Source organism: Durio zibethinus, chromosome 23 (genome assembly GCF_047325235.1).
Source record: "Durio zibethinus cultivar Kanyao isolate XHJ-2024 chromosome 23, ASM4732523v1, whole genome shotgun sequence".
Classification (NCBI taxonomy): domain Eukaryota; kingdom Viridiplantae; phylum Streptophyta; class Magnoliopsida; order Malvales; family Malvaceae; genus Durio; species Durio zibethinus.
Window position 1 is genome coordinate 5,527,104 of NC_143184.1, and position 26,364 is coordinate 5,553,467.

Genomic DNA, 26,364 nt, shown 5'->3' on the forward strand with positions numbered 1-26,364 from the left:
ATATGTATTCTTGAATCTAGGGGAATTGTGATATCAGTTACGTACAAATGTACACCTGCAATACAGCATTCCCAACAGAAACTTATTACCTTTGGTTATTGCCATAAATTGACTCAACCCCTAAAACATAAGGGCAGGACAATATGGGAAAAATGAGTTGACATTTACATGAAAGATTGTTAAAGAATCAGATCAATAGGAGCAGTTTCTGGGAGATGCAACTAGAAATGTGGCATGAATCAAAGAATTCCACTTGAACGCTAATCACCCATGGATATTGCACTGTTGTAAGTAAGGATGGTCATACTGCAGATGTTTGCTCCAATAGCCCTTATATTTAGCAACTCCTATTTCCAACCAGGGTTTCATGACTCCATCATAGTGTAAAACTGCTGCATGCTCAATATCACCCTGCCCAAGACCTGAGTTATAACCTAGCCCAAGTGCATGCCATCTCTTTTCTAAAGCCACAGTCTGGTTGTAGAAGGTAATCCAACCTAAGGGCAAGCTTCCTGCCTTCCACAATGTCCTCTTAAATCCCTGTAACAAAACACCAGGCAAACAAGCATTGGTAAATATACAGCACGCAATAGCTTGGATACCTACTAGGAAACATAGTTAATATTTAAACGTGCAAAGAGTTCATAATAAATATTGACAAGCAGCTTTGAATTAGCATTCTTATAGATTCATCAGAATAGAACAACACAGCACTAGAAAGGAAAACAAGCAATGATGTCATTTAAAAATTTTATTATGGACACATCTGGAAGCAAACAATTGGTATCAAACTCGTGATGCACAGGGCACAAGTTTCACATTCATAAAAATTTATTTCCAGAACTTCAAATTGAAATAAAATATAAAGTACCATTAAAACATGTTAGAAGCAGATATACAGCATGCAAAATACTTCAAATAGAAACTAGTATGAATATACCTAAATGAGAGCATTTACACTACCTACAAGATGATACTGATTTTTAGGGTTGAATAAGTTCCAAATAACCGTACAAGTTATGTTTGTATATCATTCACAGGTCAGACAAAGACAAAGACAGAAAGAGAACCCTCTTGGGAATACAGGAAACTAAGTAAGAAAGATGATCTATATTGAAAATTTAGACAGATAAACTTTTGGTTAAATCTCATTTGCTCCAGGTAATAACAAATTCCAATTGACAAAGATAAGCTAATTCACCTGATAACATTAACCATTTTTTCAAGGAATTAATGTGCACCTTCAGAGAACAATGAATCAAAATAAATTCACAAGCATATTATATTAGCATTGAGCAAATGAAAATATAAAGAAAGGAAAGTACAAGTCCATACCAGTTGCAAGTAATTACGATAGAGCGTGGTTAAATTTTTTCTTCTCCATTCTTGGAGATCAAACAAATTCATGCCAAATGCCCATGTGCAAACATTGGCATTAAAACTCTTAGCCAAAAATGGGTCTGAAAAGTTCATAAACATATGCATCGCACGGAATGAAGCTTCACTTTCCAGACAAGTTTCAACTGCTGCATTTACTTTCCCCTTCATGTCAACACTCCAAATTCCAGTTAAATCTCTTTGCACTACCACATCATGATCAAAAAACACAATCTTATTCAGTGCTGGAAAGATGTCTGGCAGATAGAACCGAAGATGGTTAAGCAAAGAAGTATATCTTGGATCATAGGACTTTTGTTCCCTCAATGTTGAATTATACTTGGTGGACAACCAATTAAAATTTTCTATGCTCTGAATATGAATTGTAGCCTTGCCAGGAGGATTTAATAAAAACCACATTGAAATTGCTGGGAGGTTGAGAGAATCGGTCACCATATGAAAAACAATATTCTCTGGCTCCTGCATAACCAATATCAATTATTAGGGTATATTACATCCAATAACAGGTAAATCATTGGCCCAATCCTGAACTAACTGTAGCTAACTAATCAAAGTAAGGGGACAGAAGAGTATTATCTTTCTAAAGGGGAAATTGATCTGATGGCAGGATAGTGATAAGCTTATGGTAGAAAGGCAAAGGTGAAAGAACTCCATGGCAACTTCAGAAAGCTCATGCCACCAAAACTCAAACCATTATTATCCATTATAAATAACAAGTGTATCAATTATTCTCCAGCAGTTCAAAACGACAAAGCATCACACAATTTAGTTATGTGAATGTATATAATGACAAACACTTTCGATAAGCACAACCATGTTTAACACCATAAAATAAGCCGAGATTGAAATTTAATGAAACTGATAAAACACCAAAAAAAAGTAAGAGAGGTGCAGGAAGTTTACTTTTGCAGAGGAAATTGTGGAGTTAACAACCACTGCACAAGCCAGAATATTGTCGGAGAATACTGCATAGTGATAAAGGTCTGGATCATTCAATTTTTGTTGGTTTGGGAACTGCCTTTCCTCAGGTTGAAGGAAAAAATATTCAGCAGTCAGACGCATGGAAAGGCAGTGAAGGCCTTTAGGAGTAGTCCTTCCAGCAAGTTGAACAAGATATGACTCTTGATTCTTCTGTGCCCGAACCTGTTCTTCAGCATTATAAAACATGGCACGAAGTTTTGTAGCCATTGCAGAGCAGTCAGGGAATACATGACTCGCTTTGGCCAAAGAAACCTTCATAGATCTCATTTTCTGTGAAGCACTGAAAATTCAACTGTTCTTCAGATATAAAGTTTGGTGGAAGCAATTGAACCATAAATCTAAGATTATTTACTTAATAGTAATCAAGAATTATTTACTTAATAGTAATCAAGAATCAAGTTTATTATTGAATATAAAATTTGGTGGTAAAATTTTGCCCATTTTACCTCCTTGACAAATTCAAATCCTTGCTGGCTTCACCGACAGCTTGTTCAACCTCTTTGATTCGCGTTCTCAACTCTTTCACCAAGTGAGAGTTACTACCAGGTGGCGCAAAACTTAAGTACGCTTTTGCTCTAATGAGCTGATCTCTCATCTGCTTTACCTTCTCATCCATTACCCTGCGTGATTGAGACTGCAAATGCTGATCATGTCTATCTGTTTCTTGATTGGATTGCTCCTGCAACCAATAAATTAGCGTTAACTATATGTCACGGATATATTACAACTAACATGACTTGCTCTAGCTCTGACATTCTGGCAAAGAATCACTCCCATCCCTATCCCCACCCCACCACCCCCTCCCCTCCCCTCCCCCCAAAAAAATTCAGTAACCTTCAGATTGTGATGGCAATATTACCAAAGAAATTTATGGTAAAAAAACAGATGTATGGATTTCTTATTCCCATACTATGTTTTGGTATTGCTCGAATTTTAGAAATGAGCCAGTGCTTTTCCGGTTTTAGCAACAGATGCACAAAGTCAATAAATAAATTAGTGGGAAGCAAATTAAAATATCATGGAAAGGGGATTGTAATACAAATTGATAAAAGGAGATGATCTGGTGAAATTTCCAAGGCATGTATAATTTCAATACCAGCTCAGTTTTATCAGAACTATTTGGTGTCAGCAAAACAAATCCTCTTCTCTTTATATAGATTCAAAAAGACTAAGAGAGTTACAATACCAAAATCTGCTTTCCCTCGCAAGATTCAAAGTATACATTACTGCAACCATCTATAGTCTAAACTCACATTCAAATGTAAAGCATCTCATCATACTTCAGATACATACACACCTCTTCCCTGGAGTTCATCCGTACTATATTCTGCTGAATTTGATGCTTGCCTTTTCCTTCAGCATTAGTTTCTGAATTTAGAAATTGGAGCAACTAAGAGTCACATTTAACTCGATAAACTAAAAGTCATTGATAAAAAACACTACATGCCCCAAAGTAATACTAACCAGTTGCTTCTAGCAATTTAGAAGCATCTTGAGCATCCCCAGAATGATCTGAATCATGATTCTCATCAGAAATGCGAGTAATTACAGAACTAAAATCCTTCTCTTTGAAAACAACTAGTTTTGGACCTTTTATTTCTTCGGCAGCTTCCTAAATAACAGAGCAACAAAGATAGACATGCATAAACTGTCAAAAACAATTCAAGATAAAATGTACAAACCAAATACACTAAATCCATAAATCTTAAAGCTACCTGTTCGATTGCATTAAGTTTTAAATCATCTGTCCTATACTTCTGCATCAAACAAAGCAAAAGCCTATTAAAAATCTACCAAACAAACAAACAAAAAATTACAACAGATTCAAGGAAGAGAGATCCATACAATACTGGCCAAATCCTCAATAAACTCCTTCCCGTCTGCCGTGGCAGAATCACATATGCAAACAAAAAAAGATCAGTCAACATCAAAAAATAAATTAAATAAAAAAGGAAATCAAATCACAAAAGGCCAAAAATAAAATATATGCAAAAATTTTCTTTTTGGAAAAAAAAAGAAGGTAGATTCGATTCGGCCATTTATCTTAGTTTAAAATTATACATATTTTTCTGTAACCTAAGATACAAAATTGTGCTAAGTAATCCTCATTGGCTTCTTGTCTGATCAGCTACTCCACTAACGGTAAAAGCATTCGACTTTTCATAAAAAATGTTTGACCTTAGAAAATCTGCAGATTCGGAGAAGATTACCGATAGAAGTGAGGGTTTTAAGTCTCTGAGAGAGCAGGACGATTGGAGCCAATACAGATAAAGAGAGCAAAGAGAGGATCAGAATCCTCTGCCATCGACGATGCTTCTTCATAAATCGATAAAAAAAAAAAGGAACTCGCAACAGAAGAAAAAATGGTAAAAATAAAAAAACCCTCAGCCTGTTGAGTTTCCTTTTCCTCTCTTAATCGTTCTCCAGAAAGCTCATTTCACAGATTCAAATCGGCACCGATTCAATACTTGGGTTACAAGGAACGGGAGTTAAAGAATAACGAAAAATTAGGGTTTCTGATTTCTCTTCTTTGCTTTTTTTTTTTTCTTTTTTGCAGCTCTTTCCAGGAGGAGAAATTTGGAGCTTCGTTCACGTTTTCGGTCTGGAATAGAAGGAGACATTCCCTTTTTTTATTTTTTGTACGTTTTAAAATTAATGTTTTTATTATCAAAAAAAGAAATATATAATGTTTTTATGATCTGGAATTCTGTATTTATATACCTTGGCCTATTGCCATGGCTAGAAAGCGTTTGCACTTGATGCACAAAGAGATTTGAATAGCGAGAAAGGAGCGAGAGTGATGGAAATGGTGGTGGCTCATTCATTGGTAAATGATAAGGATGAGGGATATTGGCCGTTGATTTTAGCGAAAATATGTCTCACTATGATGAGATTGAGATGGTCTTTTTACTTGTTGGTCAGCTGTCCCTCACGATTTAGTGGGCTCGTGTTTGTGGGTAAGTGTGTCACTGTTTAGCTGAGGTGAGCCATATACAGAAAGAAAACAAATTAAATAATAATAGCATAAATTCTTGAAATTATTTATTCTCGTTTTGCATTTAATTTTTTCCTGAAAACAAGGAAAAAAACGAAGGTTGACTAAATTTAGTAGTAGATTTACAGCAGCCATTTGATTGGTGACACATATTTTTAGTAATGAAAATTTAGTGAGGATATAGATGATTAATGAGGATATAGTGACACATATTGTGATTAATATGGAATAAGGAGAACGCAAACAAATTATTAAAACAAAAAAAAAAAGAAAAGAAAAAGAAATCAATAAGTAAAAATCCTATTTGTAACATTTTTTTGGGCGGGTCAACCAATTTTGGTAACTTTATCAGTTAAATTTATCGGTTGAAAATGTTAGTAATTATTTGTTTTTTCATCTACAATATAGAACTAAAATAATGTTTGGTTTTAAAAATAGTTTCTTGAAAATAAAAAACACAAGTGATAATGTATTTAGTAATTAAAAATAAAATAATTTCTTAAAAAATAAAAATAAACTCAAATGTTACTCAAGAATTAGCAAATATTGTTTGATACTAATTGGGTTTTTTTTTTCAAATAAAAACAACCGTAATTACATGCAAAAAAAAAAAAAAAAAAAGAGGAAAACTTAATTCAAACCCAAACACTAAAGTCTTAAGACTTCGGAAGACATTAGGTTTTTTTTTTTTTTTTTTCTTTAGCAAGTGTCCTTTGGCATGCACACGTGATGGGCCACTTCAAAACTGTTGGAGAGGAATTAAGCACTGCAGAGGTTTAAAGTGGGAGAATTTCATATAAATTTTTTTTATTATATAATTTAATAATTACCTAATTACAATGAAAAATATGTAAGGATCACCACTTATAAATATAAATTTTATATAATTTAAAATTATAAATAATTAATTATAATCTAATATTTATAAATGATATACTTATGCACAGCGCGTGCGCCAATCAATTTTGCAATCATATTTATCATTTTCTTTATTTTTTTTTTTCAAAAAACTCGAATGTTTTCCCACTTTCCATCACATAAAACAAATCCGATGACCAAACAATAGTATGGTTGGCTTATTTAAAACGGTAATTAGAAGCATGCATTTATCCTTCTAAAAAGATGGCTTTTCATTTTCATTTCATTTCATGTTTCAAGGAAACATTTTAATAGAATCCAAGCTTACATATATTTATGCAAAATACTTTTAAAATGTGATATTTAATATGTATAAAGTTTAAATTCTAACATCTAAAATATTTTTTTTATCTTAAGATTGCAATCTCATTTATTAAAAAAAAAAAAGATATTCCATTGGTGCATGTTAAAATTTTTATCTTAAAGATATTGAATTTAAACTTAAAGATAAATAAGATATAAATTTTGAATAAGAGATGATTATTTATTACTGTGTAATATAATATGATATGCTTTGAAAAATATTTTTTCATTAGATGTCGTCAAACACTTTTTCATACGGCTGTAACTAATTTGTCATAATTAAAATTATTTGAAAGGGGTTAGCTTAAAAATAAAAGGAAACAATCTAGAAATTATATAGGGAATTAATATTATTAACTTGTATAAAGGATTGAACATGAGATTGTTAGAAAGAAACTGGAAAACAGTTAGTTTGATTTGGGCTCCGCACGGTGGATTAGAAAACAAAAGCCCACCAAGCAAAGGTGGCAATACCTTTTTGACTCGAACAAAATTGTAACAAGCCTCGCTCTGCCTCTGTCTTATCGTTGTTTTCAGTGTGAACGGAATAAATACTCTTCCGCTTATATGGGAGCTAGAAATCATAGTTACTGGGGTTAATTTAAATGTATTAAAAATATATATAATAATAATAACAACGTAATAATATTAAAAAATTAAAATTTTTATATCTAATTATAATTATTAAAAGTTTTTATTCAATTATATATTTTAAAAATATTGTATGATAATTTTATTATCAATGCTTTTAAATATATATATTTTTCAATATTTATAATTAAATGATCATTTAATCATTGATATTTTATTCAATTATGTAAATAAAATTTTAAAATATTTATTACTAAAAATACTTTCTTTACTATACCAATAACAACTAAAATTAATATTAATTTTAAGAACAGACAAATTAACTTGATAAAAACTCTTTAAGCTTTATTAAGAACACATAATTTAAAAAAATTTCTTTGGTGTCAACGAGGACTTAGCCCCTACGGACTTTTTCGTCATTTCCCAACTGTTAGGCTCGTACTATTTTGCCGTGCATGTTAAATTCACAAAGTATCGTCCACCCAAGGTAGTTTCATTTTTGTCCTATTTTTTTCCCCTTAGAATTATAGAGCTTTTTTTTTTTTTTACACTAAAAAATGAGCTTTACTGTAACCAGTTTGAACAGAAACATGAAACATGTGTTCCTTTTGACATTTTCACACTGCAATGACGCAACACAAATTCTTTTAAATTCTTGATTTGATCTTTTATGACTTCGTACTTTGCACGTAAATATGTTATTATTATATTTTTATATAATATATTAGAATATGCTAAGTAAGAAATTGCTATATATATATATATTTATACAAAAAAAATATAATAATAAGATATTACCAGTATGTTTAGATTGAGATAAATAAAAGTAAAAGAAAATAAAATAAAAGAAAGTAATAGAAACAGAAAAATTTTTTATTTGTTTGAATAAATTTTTAATTTAAAGAAAAATAAATATGTGAAAACTCAATAACTCTTTATTTTTCTTATAATCTTCACTTTTTTAAGATTCAAATTTAAAGAAAAAGTTAAGGAAAAGAAAGCTAAAGAATTTTATTTTTGTAAAAAGATTATTATATTTAATTTTTTATTAATATCAAAAGTCTAGTAAAAAAAAAACCTAACCACATTACAATATTCTTGTAATTTTTTTAAAATTATTTTTTTTTCAAGTAAGTTTCATATGTCTTTTTCAATATAAAAATTTTTTATAATTTTTTTATGATTTTATATTGATGAATGATTGAATATGAATTGATATATTTTTTAGGTTTATGAGATATCAAAGTGATAATGTGCTAAAATTTTTATAATGGCCAATAAATCCATCAATGCATATTTATAAAATATATTTTTGTTTTACTTGATTAAAAAACACTAATATAGTAATAATTATGAAGCTAGATAAGATATCAAATATATTATGATCCATAAATGCTTTATAAAATCACAAACAATGAAATGTTATAATTGAAAAAAATTATTATAATGAATTATTTCTTTTATTTTTTACTATTTATCCAAACAATAATTATTATAATTCATTTATTTTTATTTATTTTATTAATTTTAATTATTCAAACAAGAGGTACATGTATTATTTTTTTTATTTTAAAATTTTTATTTATTTTTGTTATTTTTATTTTATTAATATTTATCCAAACATAACATAAAAAAAAGTACTATGAGAATATATGTTAGAAATTCATTATCTGTAAAAAAATTGGAAGAAAAACCTCAAAACCTTCATTGAGTAATTTTGAATTGCTATTATTAAGTTGTTGAAAAACTCATTAATTTAATATTCAATGATTATAAAAAAAAAAAAAAAAACGATGGTGATCTAGTTATTTATTACAACACTTTAATTTTCATATTTTAATTTTAAAAAATTGACAAACTATGATATAAAGCGAAGCCAATAACTGTTAATAAAAGTGGTTATATAAATAATCACGAACAATAATAACAATTAAATGGTAAAAAGTAATATGACTGCAGCTTTGTTTAAAAAATCTAGATTAATATAATGATGTATGAATTGGATTAAAATTTAATTATCAATAAAATGAGTAATGAGTAGGATCAACTAAAATTATTGATTAATAATATAAGTAATCAAATTAAAAAAAATTACATTTATTTATTTTTTAATTCTATGATAAAAATTTTATTTTGTAGAAAAAATAATGTGAAAAAGTGGTTGTTGTGAATAAAATATATATTTACTTCAGAAATATATATAGAAAAAAAAAATATATATATATATATATTTTACCTGTAAAGGAACTATTATTATCACAATACAATATTTCTTAACAATTAAAAAGAAGAATCAATATCAACATATAAACACAAAATTAATAAATTTATAAATTGAAACATTAAAAATAGTTTTAACAAAAAAAAAAAAGATAAAAAAAAGTTCTAATAATAATCACAATTAAACCATTACTAAAAATCGAATAGTTAAAATTCTGAAGACTACTGCAACTTTGTTTCGATAAATGAATTGGATTAGAAGCTAACATTGAATAGAATTGTTAATTTATTATGATACTAACTTTTATAAATATTGAATTAAAAATAATTTAAATTAACAAAAGGGCATTTTAGAAATATAATAAATAAATAAATAAGTCTTTTTTTTTCTGTTCAAAAGATTCATCACATTTATACTTTTATAGATATTAATGTACGGTTACATACGTTATGTATGAATACAATATTAATGTTTTTTTATATAGTATATAATATATTTGAATATATTAAATAAAAAGTATTACATTTATTTATAAAAATATGATAATAATAATAATAATATTTTAAAAAAGAAATACTATGTGAAGATAAGTTAAAAAATTCATTATTTTTAATTAGTTAACAAAATAATTTCAAAATAACAAACATTTCACTAATTAAAAAAATTATCCAATAAACTGATAGCGCCTGTCATGCCAGGTCTCAGTTTAATATAGATTAGCGGATAGTTTTAATTAATAAGTATAAAAGCATAGATAAATTCAGGAATTTATTAAAATTTTTTTCCTGTTTTTATCCCTTTATTACTTTATTTTTTAATAATAATACTTTATTACTATTATGAAAAGTATATTTTCAAAGCCACGTGATGAAACTCTCAAGAATTTTTTCCTTTTTTAATTCTGATAAAATAACAAATCTTGCTTGCAAAACAAGTGGTAACGTGCATTATAAGCGTGATAAATAATAAAGAACTTAAACAGCTAATACCGACAGATACGACGGCGTATTGAATACCTAGAGCCTAGGGTACCCTTTTTCATTAGGGCTGCTCTTAAACTGAATGCTCCTTTGTGCTGTATTCATAAGGGAGAGTACCCCACCCCATCACCACCCACCCAAAAATTCCAAATGCTCGTTGCAATCCTCCTCCGTTCAACTTGTCTTAAATCTTAATTTGATAATAATTAATTAATATTATAATTAATTTTATATTTTGTAATTTATTGATATAACAAGATTAACCTCGTGCAAAACCTAGCCTAACTCTAGTTATTAGTAGCAGAAATGTAGAATATAAATTTATAAAATAAAATAGAAAATGCATAAAAACAAAAGGGAACTCATGGTTCTAGCTCATTTCAACGACAGCCCCTTTAGTCTTTTCTTTCTCTTTCTATTTGTTTCGTTAGATTCAGATCATCCTTGCGTTCTTCACAACAACCCCATCCACTTTCTTCTTCTTCTTCTTCCCTGTCCGAAAAATCCACGTCAAAACTCACCATTGTCTCATCCCTTTTCCCTTAATCTCAATCCCCTCTCTTATCATTTCAGATAAAAAATATTCCCCATCTCCTTGATGCACCCATATCTCTTAGATTTCATTCCCGCTCCCTATCGACCTCTCTGTTTATAATCCTTCTTCTTCTTCTTATTATTATTTTTGTTACGGGTTTTAATGCGGGTTTTATGAAGATATGCACGTAAAATTTCATTTCCTTTGGCTTGTCGTTGACATGCAGTGAGAGGGATGCGTGTAAGGGTTATTGAGATTGAAACAGAGGAGAGGGAGCCAAAAGAAAGACAGAGAGATGGCGAATCAGGTGGTGAAAGTGAGGAGAGAAGCGATTGTGGCATGCATGACTTGTCCTCTTTGCCATAAGCTTCTAAAAGACGCCACCACCATATCTGAATGTCTTCATACGTGTGAGTCTCTCCCCTTGAGATTTCTCTATCCTTTTTCTTTCAAATTTCCTGCCTTTCTCTAGTTCATTTGTTCTTAATTCTTCAAATTTTCAGTTTTTTCTTCGCGTTCTACTCCTCTTCTGATATGGATTGGTCTTGTTTTTCCCGTTTTCTTATCTGGGTTTTTCTTGGTTTCGCTTCTTATCCTCTCTGTTGACTTGTTCGCTTAATGTTTCTATTGCTATGCCTTAATATGCTTATGTATTGCCGTTTCTTTTCCCTCTGTTTCTTAGTAGTTGATGCTAAGGCATTTTGGTAGAATAGCAAGATTGATCTAAGATTAATTCGTACGGATTAGTTTAATAAGACGAGAAGGAAACAGTTATATTACTTTGTTGATATATGGTCTCTACTTTTGGCAATACAGTTTGGTTATTGGCAAGTTGATTTTCAATGCATTAATCCATACCTGTTTATTCAATTATGAATCCGTTTGTTTAAAATTAATTGCACCCAGTTATTATTTTCCACATTAAGCTAAGGCTTCTTACTATCATATACTTTACTTCCAATTCATGGGTCTTTTCCAAGATTGGAACTTTCCTTATTTGTTTTGCAAGTAAATAAGAAGATTCAAACTTTAAGATGATTTTCCATTTTTTGAAATGCAATGGAACCAACCTCTTTTCTAAGTTACAGAAAAGTTTCAATTGTTTCAATTACTTCACTTTTCTTGGCTCGTTTCCATTAAAATCCTTTCTACGATTGATGCGTGTGATCTTTATTTGAATGCCTTGTTAGTCTGTTGAGTCAACAAATACAAATTTATGATAGGTTTGTCTTTTGAATTTTCTGTAGTTTGCAGAAAGTGCATATATGATAAGGTACAAGAGGAAGAACTAGAATGCTGTCCCATATGCAACATTGATTTGGGTTGTGTTCCTCTGGAGAAATTAAGGTATCCTTCATTTACATATTATTCTCCTATATCACCTTCTCTCTGTTTCTTAAGTCATAAGTCATAACTAATATGTTAATTGCTTCCTTCATGAGTCATGACACAAGTTTTTTTTACATTAAAGTAATCACTTGTTTTAATCTTGTCAAATGCTTCAAAGGATATCTACTTGTTTCAAGTGGTTACCAGAGAAGTTTACTGATTTCTTCTGAATGCCTTAGGATCTTTAATCTTTACGAATTAGGGAGTCATTCCATCCTTTTGAGGTTTGACAGTGGCTTCTTCTACATGCCATTTGTCTTCTCATTGATGCTATAAATGTCAGATTTAAAGGCATGCAATGAAAATTATGAAGTGGAATGAGTAGAAATCTTATCTTAGTTCATTGTTAGGAAGTTTTTGAAGAAGACAGAAAAGCGTGGATATCTTTAGAAGCAGCAATATTGCTTAAACTCTCTTCTGTCTCCTGAGGTTTCTTGGCTCCCCCTTTTTCCAAGTGATTTGGCTAGTATATACAGCTTAGCCAATTTCTAGTGAAATATCTTGGCATCTTATCTTAGTTCATTGTTAGGAAGGTTTTGAAGAAGATAGAAAAGCATGGATATCGTTAGAAGCAGCAATATTGCTTAAACTCTCTTCTGTCTCCTGAGGTTTCTTGGTACCCCCTCTTTCCAAGTGATTTGGCTAGTATATACAACTTAGCCAATTTCTAGTGAAATATCTTGGTAGAATCTAGCAGTGTTATGCAAATGTAAGAACTCATTGATTGTTTGGAAATACAACTTAGCCAATTTCTAGTGAAATATCTTGGTAGAATCTAGCAGTGTTATGCAAATGTAAGAACTCATTGATTGTTTGGAATTGTGAGTCTCTCAGTGGTAAAATCAAGGTGAAATACATCAAAGTGGAAAAAAAAACTTTGTACTGGAAGAATTCATGTTATTGCAATCAGTTTTTAGCTTTCCTTAATAATCCTTTTGTATCTTTCTTGGTCAAGCATCCACACTCAATGTATTATGTTGGTTAATCAAAATTTTGGAAAAATTAATGTGTATTGATATTCATCTGTGCTTTTGGTAATCAGGCCAGACCATAATTTGCAAGATGTGAGGGCCAAAATCTTCCCTCTTAATAGAAGAAAAGTGAAGTTACCTGAAGCTCTGCCCCCAGTTGCAATGCCAACTAGAAGAAAGGAGAGATCACTCTCTTCTTTGGTGGTTAATGCCCCCAAAGTATCAACACAAACTACCATGACTGGACGGAGAACAAAAGCTGTTGCCAGAAAGGCTGGTTCTTTACGAGGTTCTAGTTTTGCAGTTGAGAAGCCCGTTAAAAGAGAGGATTCTATGGAGGATCAACAGGAGAGTGCAAGCTCACCTGAAACACTAAATAAATTCACTCAGAATAAAAGACTGGTAAACCTACATATTTTTTAAGTTTGTGATGACTTTTGTTCTTGTAGGGTCCAATATTGATTAATATTTCTCTTTTTCTCCAACATCCATTACTTGAAAAGAACTAATGTTTTAGCTTAGACTGATAATTCTGTCATCTTTATAAAATTGAACAACGCAGTGTACTTCTTCTGCTGAACCTAGCCAGCACATGAATAAAGAAGCAGAGAATGGTAGTGAATCATGGGATGGGAAATTGGATCTGTGGAAACCTTTGAATTGTTTGGTGGAGGTTGCAAATAGGACCAAGTCCTTCAAGTCTAATTCACAAGGCTCTGATTCTAAATTAGAACCCACTAGTGTCCCCAACATTGAAGTTCAAATGTGCAAAACCAAACATAGGGAAGATAAATGCAAAACAAAAGTTGAGGATGAAAAGGATAATGCTGGTCCTGCAATTTCAGAAACTGTAACTCCTAAAAAGTTACGCAGGATCCGTCGAAAAAGGGCTTATGGATTTGGGGATTCTGGCATTTCTCCACAAGCAGTGCTGGATGCTGCTGGTCTAAAGCATGAAAAAAGAATTGGTCCTGTTTGGTTCTCATTAGTGGCCTCTGAAGACCAGTAAGAATTGATTTCAGTCTTCATATTTTAATGGATTGAAAACAGAGTTATGTTAACATTAATTTGTCTTGGTTATAAACTGATTCAAGGGTCAATTCTTTCAGGGAAGTAGATGCACCCCTCCCTCAAATTCCTGCAATTTACCTAAGGATAAAGTAAGTTCCTTTTGCCAATTCCTTTTGAATGAATCTTACAATAGCTTGCTATATATATTCTTCTTACTTTTGGCTGAAGATTGTAAATTTTATTTGTTGCTAGTTAGCACTGTGATCCTAACCTGTTGGCCATCCTGTTTTTCTGTACCATAAATCTCCTGGTATTTGGCTTGGCGTAGGAAAAGAGAGACATGTGGGTCATTTACCAATCCTGATACTGTTAAAGTAATTCGATAAATATTATATGCTGGAGTCTATAAGGTAGTGGATAACTTGGAGTTATGAAGGAAATGTTTAGTGGACTGTTAGAGCAGAGGGAGACAGGCACAGATACTAATATCTTGGCAGTCTTCTGTGTAACTCCTGCTCCCAGAGTTTCACTTGTAGAAGCAGGGGCTGTGGTAGCTACTGAATTTTGTTCATTAAGTGTTGCCACAAAAACCTATAAGTTGAACTTACCTCTGACTTTTAAAACGGTAGAATGATTCTTAATCAATTATTATTAAAATTTTCTGGAGAGAGTTATCATACTTCTTTCATTCTGTGACAGAGATGGAAATATACCTGTTTCTCTTATCCAAAAGTACCTGATGAAGAAACTGGATCTCACTGATGAAGCTGAGGTGAGTTGATCTCTCCTTGAATTTTCACTTATGATATGCAAAGAAGAAATTTGGCCCAAAAAATTAACTTTCTTTTTGGTTTTCCAATGCCTATTTTTCCAATGAGGCTTATTTCTAAAATGTGATGGGGATGCTTTATTCTTATGCACGGATATTTTGAAATCTGGTTAGAAAAGAAGAGCCTCAAGCCTTATTCTCCACTTTGCGAAAGCATGCATATGGGATGGCCATATGCATGTAAAACCAGTCCAGACTTCTTTCATTACCTGAACCATTTTCACAACTATCTTCATTTAAATAATATAAATACTTGGTCGAGCTTGTTGTTTGCACTGAATCATTGTATCAATTTATTGTGGTTAAGATTCTTTTTCTCATAAACTCTGTGTGTGTGTGTGTGTATAGAAGTGTGAGTGCCTCAAGTTTCCAACTAAATGTGAGAAGAAAGTACTTGTATGCTTCATCCCAAGCTGTGAAAGATAAATTGCAGCAAACTTTAAGTTGCACTCAAGTCTGCTTTTGAAACCAGTGAAGAACAGTGGAATTGAAGTGTATAACCATCTCTTTGCTGGGATACATATCTTAGTTACAATCCTCTTTGATAAATTCTACTGATTTAGCTGCATCGGGTTTATTCTGTGAAAATTTTCCTAAACCACCGAAGGATAAAAAATTAGATAGGTAAATTTCGGCAGGCATCATGCACTTCATAAGTAGTTTAAGCCATTGTATCACTTCCTTTGGTAGGTATCAATGTGAACAGGGTGTATTGTCCTTATTTACGTTTTGGTATATATATATATTTTTTGGCAGGTTGAGATCAAATGTATGGGACAACCTGTGGTTCCCACATTGCAGTTGTATAATTTAGTCGATTTATGGCTACGAACGGCATCAACATCACAGCGAGTACCAGCATCTGTTGGTTCTTCTGCAAAGGATTTTGTCATGGTATTGGCATATGCTCGAAGAGGCCCAGATCAATAATAATTCTTTCTTTCATTCTTTCCCCACCACATCCATAATATATAAATATATCCTTATTGGAATCTCGTTGGGTGATACGGCATGTATTTTCTAAAAGCATCTATTCAGTGACTTGGTTCTTCTACAATAGTTTCTTTCTTTCTCCACGTACGAATAGAGCAGTTTATGCGGCAATGTAATGGGATTAGCTATCATCGTTCGAAATTGCAGATTGTATAATCAACTTACAGTTACAACTGCTGGCACTTCCTTTCATTGTGTTGAATTAGTTTGATGTAAAATTTTCTCACTTTCCACTCGAGCAGAACCTTTGCTTTCAACATCTTTTTCCACACTAGTGTGTGATTTTAAGGCTTTGTGACCGGTGATGAAGTGCCTCCTGTGTTATGTAAATGTAACAATGATGTCAAGTTTCCTACCCGTGATAGGATAAGCGGCGTAAGTTGACAATTACAGCCGTCATGGCGTGGTTTTGGTGGAATTGAATTGATTGGGATTCCATCGTCGTACTTGGAGCATGTTTTTTATTTGATTGAGTCTAGTTCGGACCCAAAGCATAAATCGAATGTGATTTGGTTAAATTCTTGATTCCACGGCAAGATTTCCAAGATTTGAGTTTTACTTTCATTAAGGATTCTGCAAGGGATTACTGTTTGCTCTTAAGGGCACTAAGGATTCTGTAAGGAGGCAGAAGCGGGTAAGAAACAGTTTTTACTTCGACATGAACTGGCAAACCAAAAATAATGCCTCTTGGAAAGACTTTGGCTGAAGGGAAAAAAAAGAAAAGAAAAATTTGATAACAACACGCCAACGGCTGAAAACCTGACTTTGTGGAATTGCAAAATATCCCAATTAAGACAAAAGTTACCTGTTAGTGAGACAAACCACAAATCTTAGGAATATATTGAAGAAAATATATGTTGGGCTGGAACTTAAAACACCATGCATGCAGAGCTCAATGTCAATGGCATTCAGAATCAGAACCATACAAGATGATAGTATTTCATATTGCACAGAAAAGAATGACTAGTTTCGGCCTTTGGGGCTCTTCTGCTTTTTGACCCATAAAAAGTAAAGCAAAACTAGGAAAAAAAGGGGTAGGGCCATCCAACCATGTAGATAAACAGACAGCTTTGCAATAATAAATAAAACCCTTTCATGGCAACTAGTCCTTACATTGGCCATTGACAAGCAAGGATCTATTGCATTGGCCATTGACAAGCAAGGATCTATCTTGTTTTACACGTATCTCAATTCCAAGACATTCACGCTTTGCTTCATACATCAAATATAGGATCTCGAAATGCAGTTAGCCAATTCAGAATAACACTTGGAAGCTATTCTTTTTCAAAGCCTATAATAATATATATATGGTCTTTTAACTCAAAATTACAAAATTAATATACAAACACATTAATTAAAATTAAATTAAAAAATAATATTATAACCCCATGAAGGAAATTTTTTTTTTTAATACTATAAGCAAAGAATCAATTCACCGTTAATTCAATAATTTGACTTTTAAACGCGGGAGTACCCAGCTCGGGTGGGGCTGCCCACAACCGAGAACAGCCCACCATTGCTACCGTCCGGTTCGACCGAGTACAAATCCTCCGTTCCCCTAATCGCTGCGTCTAGTCCCACGATAAGAGCCCCAATCAAAACAGAAACCAATACGTTCAACCAAACGAGGGCTTCAATCGTAATTAAGGCGAGGATCGTCAGGACGAGGCGGTCGTCGATCGTATGGTTGAGAATGACCAAGGGATCGTCGTGGAAGAAGTAGAAGAAGAACCAGGAGACGAAGACAACCAAGAAGATGATCATGGACATTGGGTGCCACAGGAGGCTGAGGAAAAGGATAACCAGGATTATCATGGCGTAGTTTACGCGGAAGTAGGTGAGGTTCCGCTTCATGCGGGCGGTGGCGTCTCAAAGGATATGGGGCGGGCGAAGGATGAAAGGGAGAGGAACTCGAGCCATGGGTGGCGCGGAACGCGGTTGTGGGCGGGGATTGCGAGGCCGTTCTTGGTTTTAATGAATCTGATCGGAGAGAGAGAGCTGATTGTCGAGCTTCGCGAGCGGCTAAAGGAAGTAAAGCGAGTGAGAGGTTTTACTACGTTTGCATGCGCTGATTTTTTTTTTTTCGAATCCAATGGGATGTACCCAACGGCATGGTTTTGCATGGAACCGTTATTCTTCTATATTGCACCATCATTTATCAACAACCTCAAAAAGTGATGGGCTATTTTATTTGTTGGTAAAAAGAAAGAATTATATAATATGCTTTTTAATTAAATAAATTTTCTATCAAATAAAGGTTTAACATGTTTATTGATTATTATAATATAATATCATAACAGAAGTATACTCTACTATTAAACTTTATATGAATTTCCTTTTCCAATCAACTGAGCTGAACGTTTAAACAAAAAGGCTTCAAATCAGCGATGTTTAAAAGCATAGTATGGGCAAAAAGCATACATACTAGTAAGAAATTTTCTAACATTAATATAACCCCACAAGTCCATGGAAAGGAACGACAAAATATGAATCTCTCGGGTCCTTATTCATTGTTGTTCAACCTGAGTTGTTAAAAATTCAATCTACCTTGGGAAATACAATAGCCAAAGAAGCAAACTAGACCAAAGGATTGAAACAATATATAATTCAAAATGACCAAGAAGCTTATATATAAGCACATACACACACTTAATACAACGAAAAGAGGGGAATTATGTAATTTGCAACTATTTGGGAACAACAATCTTGTAATACCTTTTTATTGTAGCATCCTTAGAGCCAACAAAGTTTAGTATTCCATCAACACTCCATTAACTGGTAATAGGCACAAGACTGCTTCTCATTTGTTATGCGACGCAGCTAGTTCAGTAGGTATACTTCCAACCTGATAAATTGTAAGCATTAAAACTTCATAAAAATAAAAATTCCAACAACCATTGATAGGAACTTTTAAAGTTTACTTAGATTTAAAATCTTTTATCAGTAATGTCTAAGAAGCCGCGCAATAGCTTTACATCTCAAACTATTCAAGGGATAGACTTATATGAGAGTCAATCATATACTGGAAAGAGAACATTGTTTATAACATATGAAGATAACCAGTCTCAGCAACCATTCACCCAGGCTTTTTGATGTGCCATGCGCTACTTACCTTAAACACAACCCATGTAATAAACTCACCATCTTGAACACAATGTGACAAGTCTGGATTCAGATAAATAAACAATGGTTTTGAAAACAATAACCGACCTCAAACATTCAGTCATAATTACAAAATAAAGCTTCTCTCAAAGTCCAATCACCAAATAATATAAAGATAAGCAGTTGTAAACATCATTAACATCTAGTAAGAACCATTTACAGTAGTACATGCTCCAAAAAAAAGTAAGATAGGATCTATAATGGCACTGTCCCTCACCTTACAATAAAAAATTTGATTTGGAATCATAGCAGGTTTAATGCTTCAAAATATTTTTATTACAAATAAATGAGAGACCGAGAAGAATGTTATAACTCACAAGATTAGGGACATCTGGATCAACTCCAGCATCCAACAAGCACTCGATAATTTCTGTCCCACCTGTAGTGGCTGCAATCCCCAAGGGTGTATCTCCCTGAGAGACAAAGTTTGGATCTACCCCTGCCTGTTAACCACAATCATGTAAAACAAAACAAGAAAGTTATAAAACCATCTCTGCCATAGCAATCTATTTGCTTATGGTGGTCACAGAACAATCAATCCATTTGTGAGAAATAAAGACCAACTTAGCTCCGAATCCGATATCATCCTAAACGATCCTGTAATTGCTTCCAATTCCAATAATAACTCGTTACAGTACATAAATCATATCTATATGAGCTTGTATACTTCAAATATCAAGGACCTAACAACTTGAAGGAGAGAAAATTAATCAAGTAGAGAAAATCTATACCTGGAGCAACAGCCTCACACATTCAAATGATCCATTCACAACCGATGAATACAATAGGGAACTTAGATCAGGGGAGGTAACATTTGGCTGTAAAAGAGTGAAAAGAAAAATTAAAAAATAAAAAGTCATTATAAGTAAAATGTCATTAACGGTGAAAATTCTAAAGAATTATTTAAGAAGCACAAAGAAAAAACCTTAATCATCCTTCAATTGGCACGGTTATCCAGGAAAACTTCCATAATATCTTTCCTATTTTCAGATGCTGCAAGTTGCAATGGTGTTCCAGCATCTGATTTTGCATCAATTTCAGCACCTTTGTCAATTAAATACTCCAAAAGTTTCTGAGGTCCTGCATTAAACAATCCAACCATTTAAAAGAATCATACGACTCTATATGTTGCAATACCAATGCAAATCCAACCATTTAAAAAAAATCATACGACGCTATATGTTGCAATACCAATGCAAATGATAAATCAAAAAAAGAAAAGAAAAGAAAAAACAATGCAAATGAAACAATGTAAAATACCCATTTAGCAACCATATGCAAAGGAGTATTGGCGTGATTATCTGCGGCATTGGGATTTGCTCCCTTGTCAAGAAGATAAATAGCAAGAGTATATTGTTTTACCAGCTTTATGTAGAGGAGTGAAACCTGGTAAAACAAAACAGCGAATTTCCAAAAGTAAAAAAAAAAAAAAAAATCCTTAAAGTTAAAACAATGGCTTAAAGCCAGGGGCAACTAACACCAGGTTTTTTGCAAGTATTATTACTACATTCGTCATCAATGAAATCATCAACGCTCAGTTTAAGTTCCTCGATAAGATACTTGCATATCCATTTTGCTACAGGCAATCGCGGGAAAATGGAAAATGGATCGGCCGCTTTCGTCCTTACAACTGATAAATCTCCTCCCTTTGCTTTCTTCTTAGCCAACTCTGCAACCAAAGAAAGAAAGAAAAACAATCAACGGAAAGGGGTATTAAGTTACAAAACCTTGAGGCGATCGAGATCTCTTAACGAGGCCACACCAAAACAGTCGTTGTTGTATGCTTGTCCATAAGCTGCACGTCAAAATCACAAAACAACGACGTCGTAGTATCTTGAAAGAAAGAAAGAAAGACAAGAGAAGAAACGGAATGAATTATAGGGTAAACAAGACTTTCAACTGAAAGTAACGCCATTTCAAAGATCAACAAGTTTGATAGAGGAAATGAAGGGATATTGTTGCAAAGAGAATAGTTTGGGGTGTCAAGAGAGGGGAAAAGAGCCAAGAAAAACAGGAGAGCTGGGGAAGGTGAAATGAGGGCGATTATTAGGTTCGCTTCTTTTATCTATCTTATGCATCGTCTAATTTGATTTCGATTTGACAAATTTAAGTGCTTTTATTTATTTATTTACTTATTTATTCTGCCATGTATTGGGAATTTGGGAGAAGTTGAAGGGTCATGATTAATCTCGTTTTGAAGGTTAAGGATAATTAAACAAATAAAACACTCCTTGAGACTTACAAGCTTGCAGTAGTGGGCCCAAGTTCCTGAGTTCCGCTGGACTCTGTTTGCACTTGGGACTGAAAAACTCGGGATAGGAAATCTGGGAATCGAACACAAGGATTTGAGTATTCTCAATTTAAATCTTATGAAATTAAAAGAAAAAAGCAAAAGTTTTGTGCAATCTTAAAAACCCACTTACCCTTTTTTTTTTTAAAGAAAAATCTCATCTATTTACTCTTCATAACAAGCACACCAACAAATTCAGAAATCCAAATGAAACACATGTTTTTGTCTTATTGATATGATCCCTGCATGAAAAATCAGGCTTGACCAGAAGCAATTTGAATGGCAATATCGTTTCCTAATGAAGCCACCTGCTGAAAAAAATACAATAGACCAGTTTCCCTAGAATGCTTTAAGAATCAGAAAGAAAAGGTCAAGCCAATAGCAGAATAGTGACTGATCATTGTCAGCAGGGCAATTATCTAACCGAGAACAAGCTTAGGGAAGTACCTGCGTTTAAATAGCAACGACATTTACAAAAAAAAATCACGTGTTTATCGGATGTTTTAAAATAAAACGCATTGTGTTCATCGGCTGTGTTAATATAAGAGCGCAGCGTTTTGCTTATTTTCTCCTCTTAGGGCTGAGACTAATACTACCCTTACAGCAAAATTACACAGCAACGTGGGACGAATTCGTCGAAGGAACCGTGCAGTTGTTCCGTGCCGATCCTGAATCTGCATGTTAACTGTACCCTCCCTCTTTTTCTCCATCTCTGACTCTTATTGCTGTTATTTTTATTAAATAAATGGAAGTTAAATGGAAGTTTTGGTCTGATTAGCACAGTTAAGGTTTCCTAAATAGTAACAGTTATGATTGTTACTGATTGTTTTGTGCTTTTTTTTTTTTCTTGATTTTGATCGGGGGACTTAGACGTGATATTGCATGAAATACCGGCATTAAGATGGCAAATTGGTTTTGAAGGTTACTGATAACAAAGAGGTGAATTTAATTTCCCTAATTGCTTGTGTCGTTGGCTTTGTTTGAGTCAATTGTCATGTTGAAGTGTTAATTGATGTTTAGTTGGCGAAGAATGAGGTTAGATTTGGGATTAATTAAGAAAATGTGTGAGAATTTGAGCATCTGTTTTACTTGAACAGATTTTCGGATATGCAATATGTGGATAATGTACTTGAGATTGTATCTATTGTAGCTCTCTTGATGGAATTGCGTCAATGATTTCCTTTTTCTATTTTTCTGCTGGTTTATTGTTTCTTAGTTTTCGAAGTTGTACACAGACGGAAGCATTCCTTTTCTGTTAACAGTTTGGATTATTACTGTGCCTTTCAAATAGAGACTGAGGAATTTGATATCTCGTTGTTGAGGGAAGTAGAAACTGGAAAACTCTTGATCATAGATAATGTAAGACCTGGGTTTCTTGGAAAAATTGGCACAAACATGTTGTCTTGTTAATTTCCTATCCTTTTTGCAGCCAAGTTATCTAGACTATACAGTTGAAATTTGAATTAAACTCATTATTTTTGCTATTTCTGGCCCCAAATTAGAGAAAATGCCAATACATTTGACTATTTCATTATTAGTAATAATGCATGAGTGAATCTTGCTAGTGTTTTTATGCTATATTTGTCACTTTTTGTGAGACTGATAGAAGGGGAAGAAAGGCAAGGGAAATTGCATTAACCGGACTTTAAGGAAGCCGTTTCAATAAGGTTAGCATTAACTAGTGAAGTGATGCAGTTTGGTGTTTTGAGAAAATTTTCTATTATATGGACAAAATGTTCCTTGTTACTCTTGCCTTGTTTTGAGATCTTCAAAATTCCTTAATGGTTATGCTTGCTTTCCATGTTATCTGAGTTGCTTAGTTGTGTTTAGATAAGTTCATAGCGAGTGTTGAACTGATTTCTCTAACTCACAAACTGTGCTCTATACTTGAAACCATGAATTGAAAGGTGATATATGGCATTGAAGTTTTAACCATGTCAGTTTTATCTAACCTATATTTCATTGAGTGATCAGTTTATAGTTTCAGGATTCAGGAACTTGTATATTTCTTTTGCCGTTTGATCTGTTTCACTCTTAATTTGGATGGATTTTTGGCATAATTCTTTTTATGTTCTTGATGCAATCAATGTAAAAAACTTTTATTTTCTTTTTCATTTGACAATCCATCTCTTTTTTTTTTTTTTAAATAAAGCTAATGTTTTTTTTTCACAGTTCTTTTTTCTTTTTTCTAAATTGCAAACATATACCATGTCCTGTCTGGTACCCTATTAAGGCTTTCATCAATCAATATTGTTATCACTTTGACTTGGAATATGTATGTAATATTAATAATTGGCACTTGTTATCAGAACATCCTTATAGCTTTTTGAGTCTGAAAGGTTAGTGAGAATTTGATAATTGAGGATATGATGGTAGTAGAAAAGGATCAATCTGTAAATTTAATTTGATCAGAATATCTCAAGCTTAAGTGATGGAAGAACATAATTGAAGCCTACTGCAATCATCTGTGGCTTTTGGGTTTAGAACTTAGTCCTAGGGGGCCATGGTTGGATATGGACATGTGATGGAGGATGCCGTGGATAAGAATCCTGTGTTGCTTGAATATCAAAAGTTTGATTGTATAAGAGCCAATTTGGAGCCCGCTCCTATCAGCTAATAGCTTCTCGACTGGACTAAAGGCCCAAAACAGTCGAGGGATATCTTATAAAAGTTAGTTTAATCAGTTTTGTTGGGAAAATATGATACATTAGATTAGACAATCACAATTAAATCTCAATGCTGCTTCTGTCTCCCCCATGTCTTTCCAATCATATATCTCCTCAGTAAATATGATACTCATACCTAGTGTAAATGTATTTTTTGAGGTTTTTTCTTTTTTCACCTTCTATTGTCTTTTTGACCTTTAGATTTTTTAAGGAAAAGAATTTATCAGTTGCGATTTTGAGACTTTTGAATGGGATCTGTGGCATCTCGATTTGATGTTACTCTACTTCTTTCATGCTGTGCGCTATGGTGTTTGCTCATTATGAACTATTTTACTTGTTATTAGTGTCTTAAGTTCAAGACAGATCAAGCACACGAGGCCAAGAAGATGGAGAAACTAAACAAGATATTCTTTACTTTGATGGCTCGGGGACCTGATGGTATTGTTCTTCGTTTCTTTGTAATAAAATCACTTATCGGTGTTGAATATGTAGCCAAACAAAAATCATCATTATTTGATCAAGGTCATGTGGCGCCATTAAGTACATGTTACTCCCGCAAGTAATTGTTTTTAAATGTCTGAAATTTAAAGTTTTACTAAAACACAATGGAGTTTCTTTTTGACATAACAATGAAAAGCCATCAAGAATCTAATTGGAAAAGATTTCGAAGATCCGGCAGTGGAAAAGGGTGCATGGACTTTATTTACATGGTTCCAGGGAGTTTACTTGCATGAACTTTATATACTGTTAGGAACATTTTTTTTTCCAACATTTTCTTTTATCATTTGTCGGTGTATGTATGGTTTTAGATCAGGATGTTCTAACTAGTCAGCATTCTTCCTTCTGATGCAGTGAACATGTTAGAAATTACAGGGAAATAATAGATGGAAGCACAGCAAGCAAAGAAAGGAGAGGGAAGAAAACAGTAGCTTTATTTTCAGCTAGACACAAAAAGGTTGTTGAACAAATATTATATGACCCGGTGAATTTTAGAGAGAAAATTTGTGAGTTTACGATTTGAAAATTTTCCTGTAAATTTTAACATGAAGTATTCTTGATCCTCTGGATTCCATCGAATAAAGATTCGCTTACTGTAGATTAAGGTAAAACTATCACCTTTTGGGTGGGATTGAAGATCTCAATCCATCTCTGACCGTCTCTGTTTTTGCACCGCTTGGATGCCAAAATCGCCATGATTTATGAATTATACACGATTCTCCATCTGAATCTTTTGATACCATTAATTGAAGCGTGGCAAGCAGTAATGCCAACCCCAGGAAACAGCCCGTTCACCCCATAAATCTGCAAAAGAGCCAAAATCCCTTTCCTTTGCGTTATTCGCACAGAACTGTATATTCGCCGTACACAAGTGTGAATGTGCAGTCAATTTGTAGGTAGCTTTGGTTTATCCTTCTGCCAAACTCTGAGTTCAGACTGATAAAAAAAAACTGTTTTAAACGTCCTGTCTTAATAATTATGAATGCTTTGTTGATTGATGGTGTAAACCTGGAGGCACAAGTGACGTACATGATTGACGGGGCACAGCCTCCATTAAACTTGTGAGGTGGGCTCTGCCTTTGCAAGATATTTCCGAGACTCATCATAGTTGAGACTGTTTGATTTTGTTGTTTAAAAGCCTAATCACAAAGACAAAGGCGTGGAGGATGAATGAGAACGGCCAGTCCCTCGAGTTTGGTTGACATTCAATCATATCAAAATTTTTAGAGGAAGTTTACAAGTTTTTAATTTAATGATTAAAAATATTTAAGAAAATATCATAAATTTAATTTCGAAATTTTTTTTATTTTTTACTTATATTAAAATTTTATCTTTATGATGTAATAAAAAAAAAAACTTCGATAAAAATGCTAGGGGCAGTCACATTAAAATAGTCACGTCATTTTATGTTTTAACAAACTTTAAATTTAACTTCTGAAATCTCGATCAATTTTTAGTTTTTCATTTATTAAAGTGCGAAAGCCCAAAAAGCTGGCTCTATATCAATTCACGAATCCCAAAAGCTGATTTTATCTCAATTTTCAATTTTTTTATTGAATTTCTAAACTAAATTTTTCAAAAATTGAAACATACTTGTATCAAAATTTTTTTAAAATATAAAAAACGTGTTTGT

At 32.8% G+C, this 26,364-nt stretch overlaps 2 protein-coding genes and 2 long non-coding RNA genes across 12 annotated transcripts; 2 read left to right on the forward strand and 2 right to left on the reverse strand.

Annotated features, from left to right (window-relative positions):
* Positions 1–68: 68 nt before the first annotated feature.
* Positions 69–5,114, reverse strand: LOC111314283 (putative galacturonosyltransferase 6). Of its 3 annotated transcripts, XM_022915472.2 has the most exons (10): positions 4,590–5,103; positions 4,225–4,259; positions 4,095–4,136; positions 3,970–3,991; positions 3,844–3,891; positions 3,677–3,747; positions 2,826–3,058; positions 2,302–2,659; positions 1,336–1,857; positions 69–540 (listed from the first exon to the last, which is right to left on the reverse strand). In XM_022915472.2, exons 1-10 carry the CDS (start codon positions 4,699–4,701, stop codon positions 265–267), a joined length of 1,719 nt encoding a protein of 572 aa, XP_022771207.1. In that variant the 5' UTR covers positions 4,702–5,103; the 3' UTR covers positions 69–264. The 3 variants fall into 3 exon arrangements, with proteins under 3 accessions (XP_022771207.1, XP_022771206.1, XP_089608915.1); XM_022915471.2 differs by having other exon boundaries at positions 3,844–3,991; positions 4,590–5,102; XM_089752789.1 differs by lacking the exon at positions 1,336–1,857 and having other exon boundaries at positions 3,844–3,991; positions 4,590–5,114.
* A 5,622-nt stretch (positions 5,115–10,736) lies between these two features.
* Positions 10,737–16,651, forward strand: LOC111314286 (E3 ubiquitin protein ligase DRIP2-like). Of its 2 annotated transcripts, XM_022915476.2 has the most exons (7): positions 10,737–11,332; positions 12,170–12,269; positions 13,354–13,684; positions 13,845–14,287; positions 14,392–14,442; positions 14,993–15,065; positions 15,879–16,651. In XM_022915476.2, the coding sequence occupies exons 1-7, from the start codon at positions 11,218–11,220 to the stop codon at positions 16,050–16,052; spliced, it is 1,287 nt and encodes a 428-aa protein (XP_022771211.1). In that variant the 5' UTR covers positions 10,737–11,217; the 3' UTR covers positions 16,053–16,651. The 2 variants fall into 2 exon arrangements, with proteins under 2 accessions (XP_022771211.1, XP_089608653.1); XM_089752527.1 differs by lacking the exon at positions 12,170–12,269 and having other exon boundaries at positions 10,745–11,332.
* A 1,946-nt stretch (positions 16,652–18,597) lies between these two features.
* Positions 18,598–21,360, reverse strand: LOC111313438 (uncharacterized). 5 transcript variants are annotated; one of them, XR_016332707.1, is made up of 7 exons: positions 21,040–21,331; positions 20,782–20,946; positions 20,538–20,663; positions 20,203–20,357; positions 20,009–20,095; positions 19,595–19,720; positions 18,598–18,960 (listed from the first exon to the last, which is right to left on the reverse strand). It is a non-coding gene; the product is annotated as an uncharacterized LOC111313438 (long non-coding RNA). The 5 variants fall into 5 exon arrangements; XR_016332706.1 differs by having other exon boundaries at positions 20,756–20,946; XR_016332708.1 differs by having other exon boundaries at positions 20,782–21,360.
* On the forward strand, positions 20,942–25,326 carry LOC111313080 (uncharacterized). Of its 2 annotated transcripts, XR_016332710.1 has the most exons (6): positions 20,942–21,327; positions 22,172–22,254; positions 22,438–22,506; positions 23,174–23,234; positions 24,578–24,671; positions 25,086–25,326. It is a non-coding gene; the product is annotated as an uncharacterized LOC111313080 (long non-coding RNA). The 2 variants fall into 2 exon arrangements; XR_016332709.1 differs by lacking the exon at positions 20,942–21,327 and having other exon boundaries at positions 22,097–22,254.
* The last annotated feature ends 1,038 nt before the right edge of the window (positions 25,327–26,364 follow it).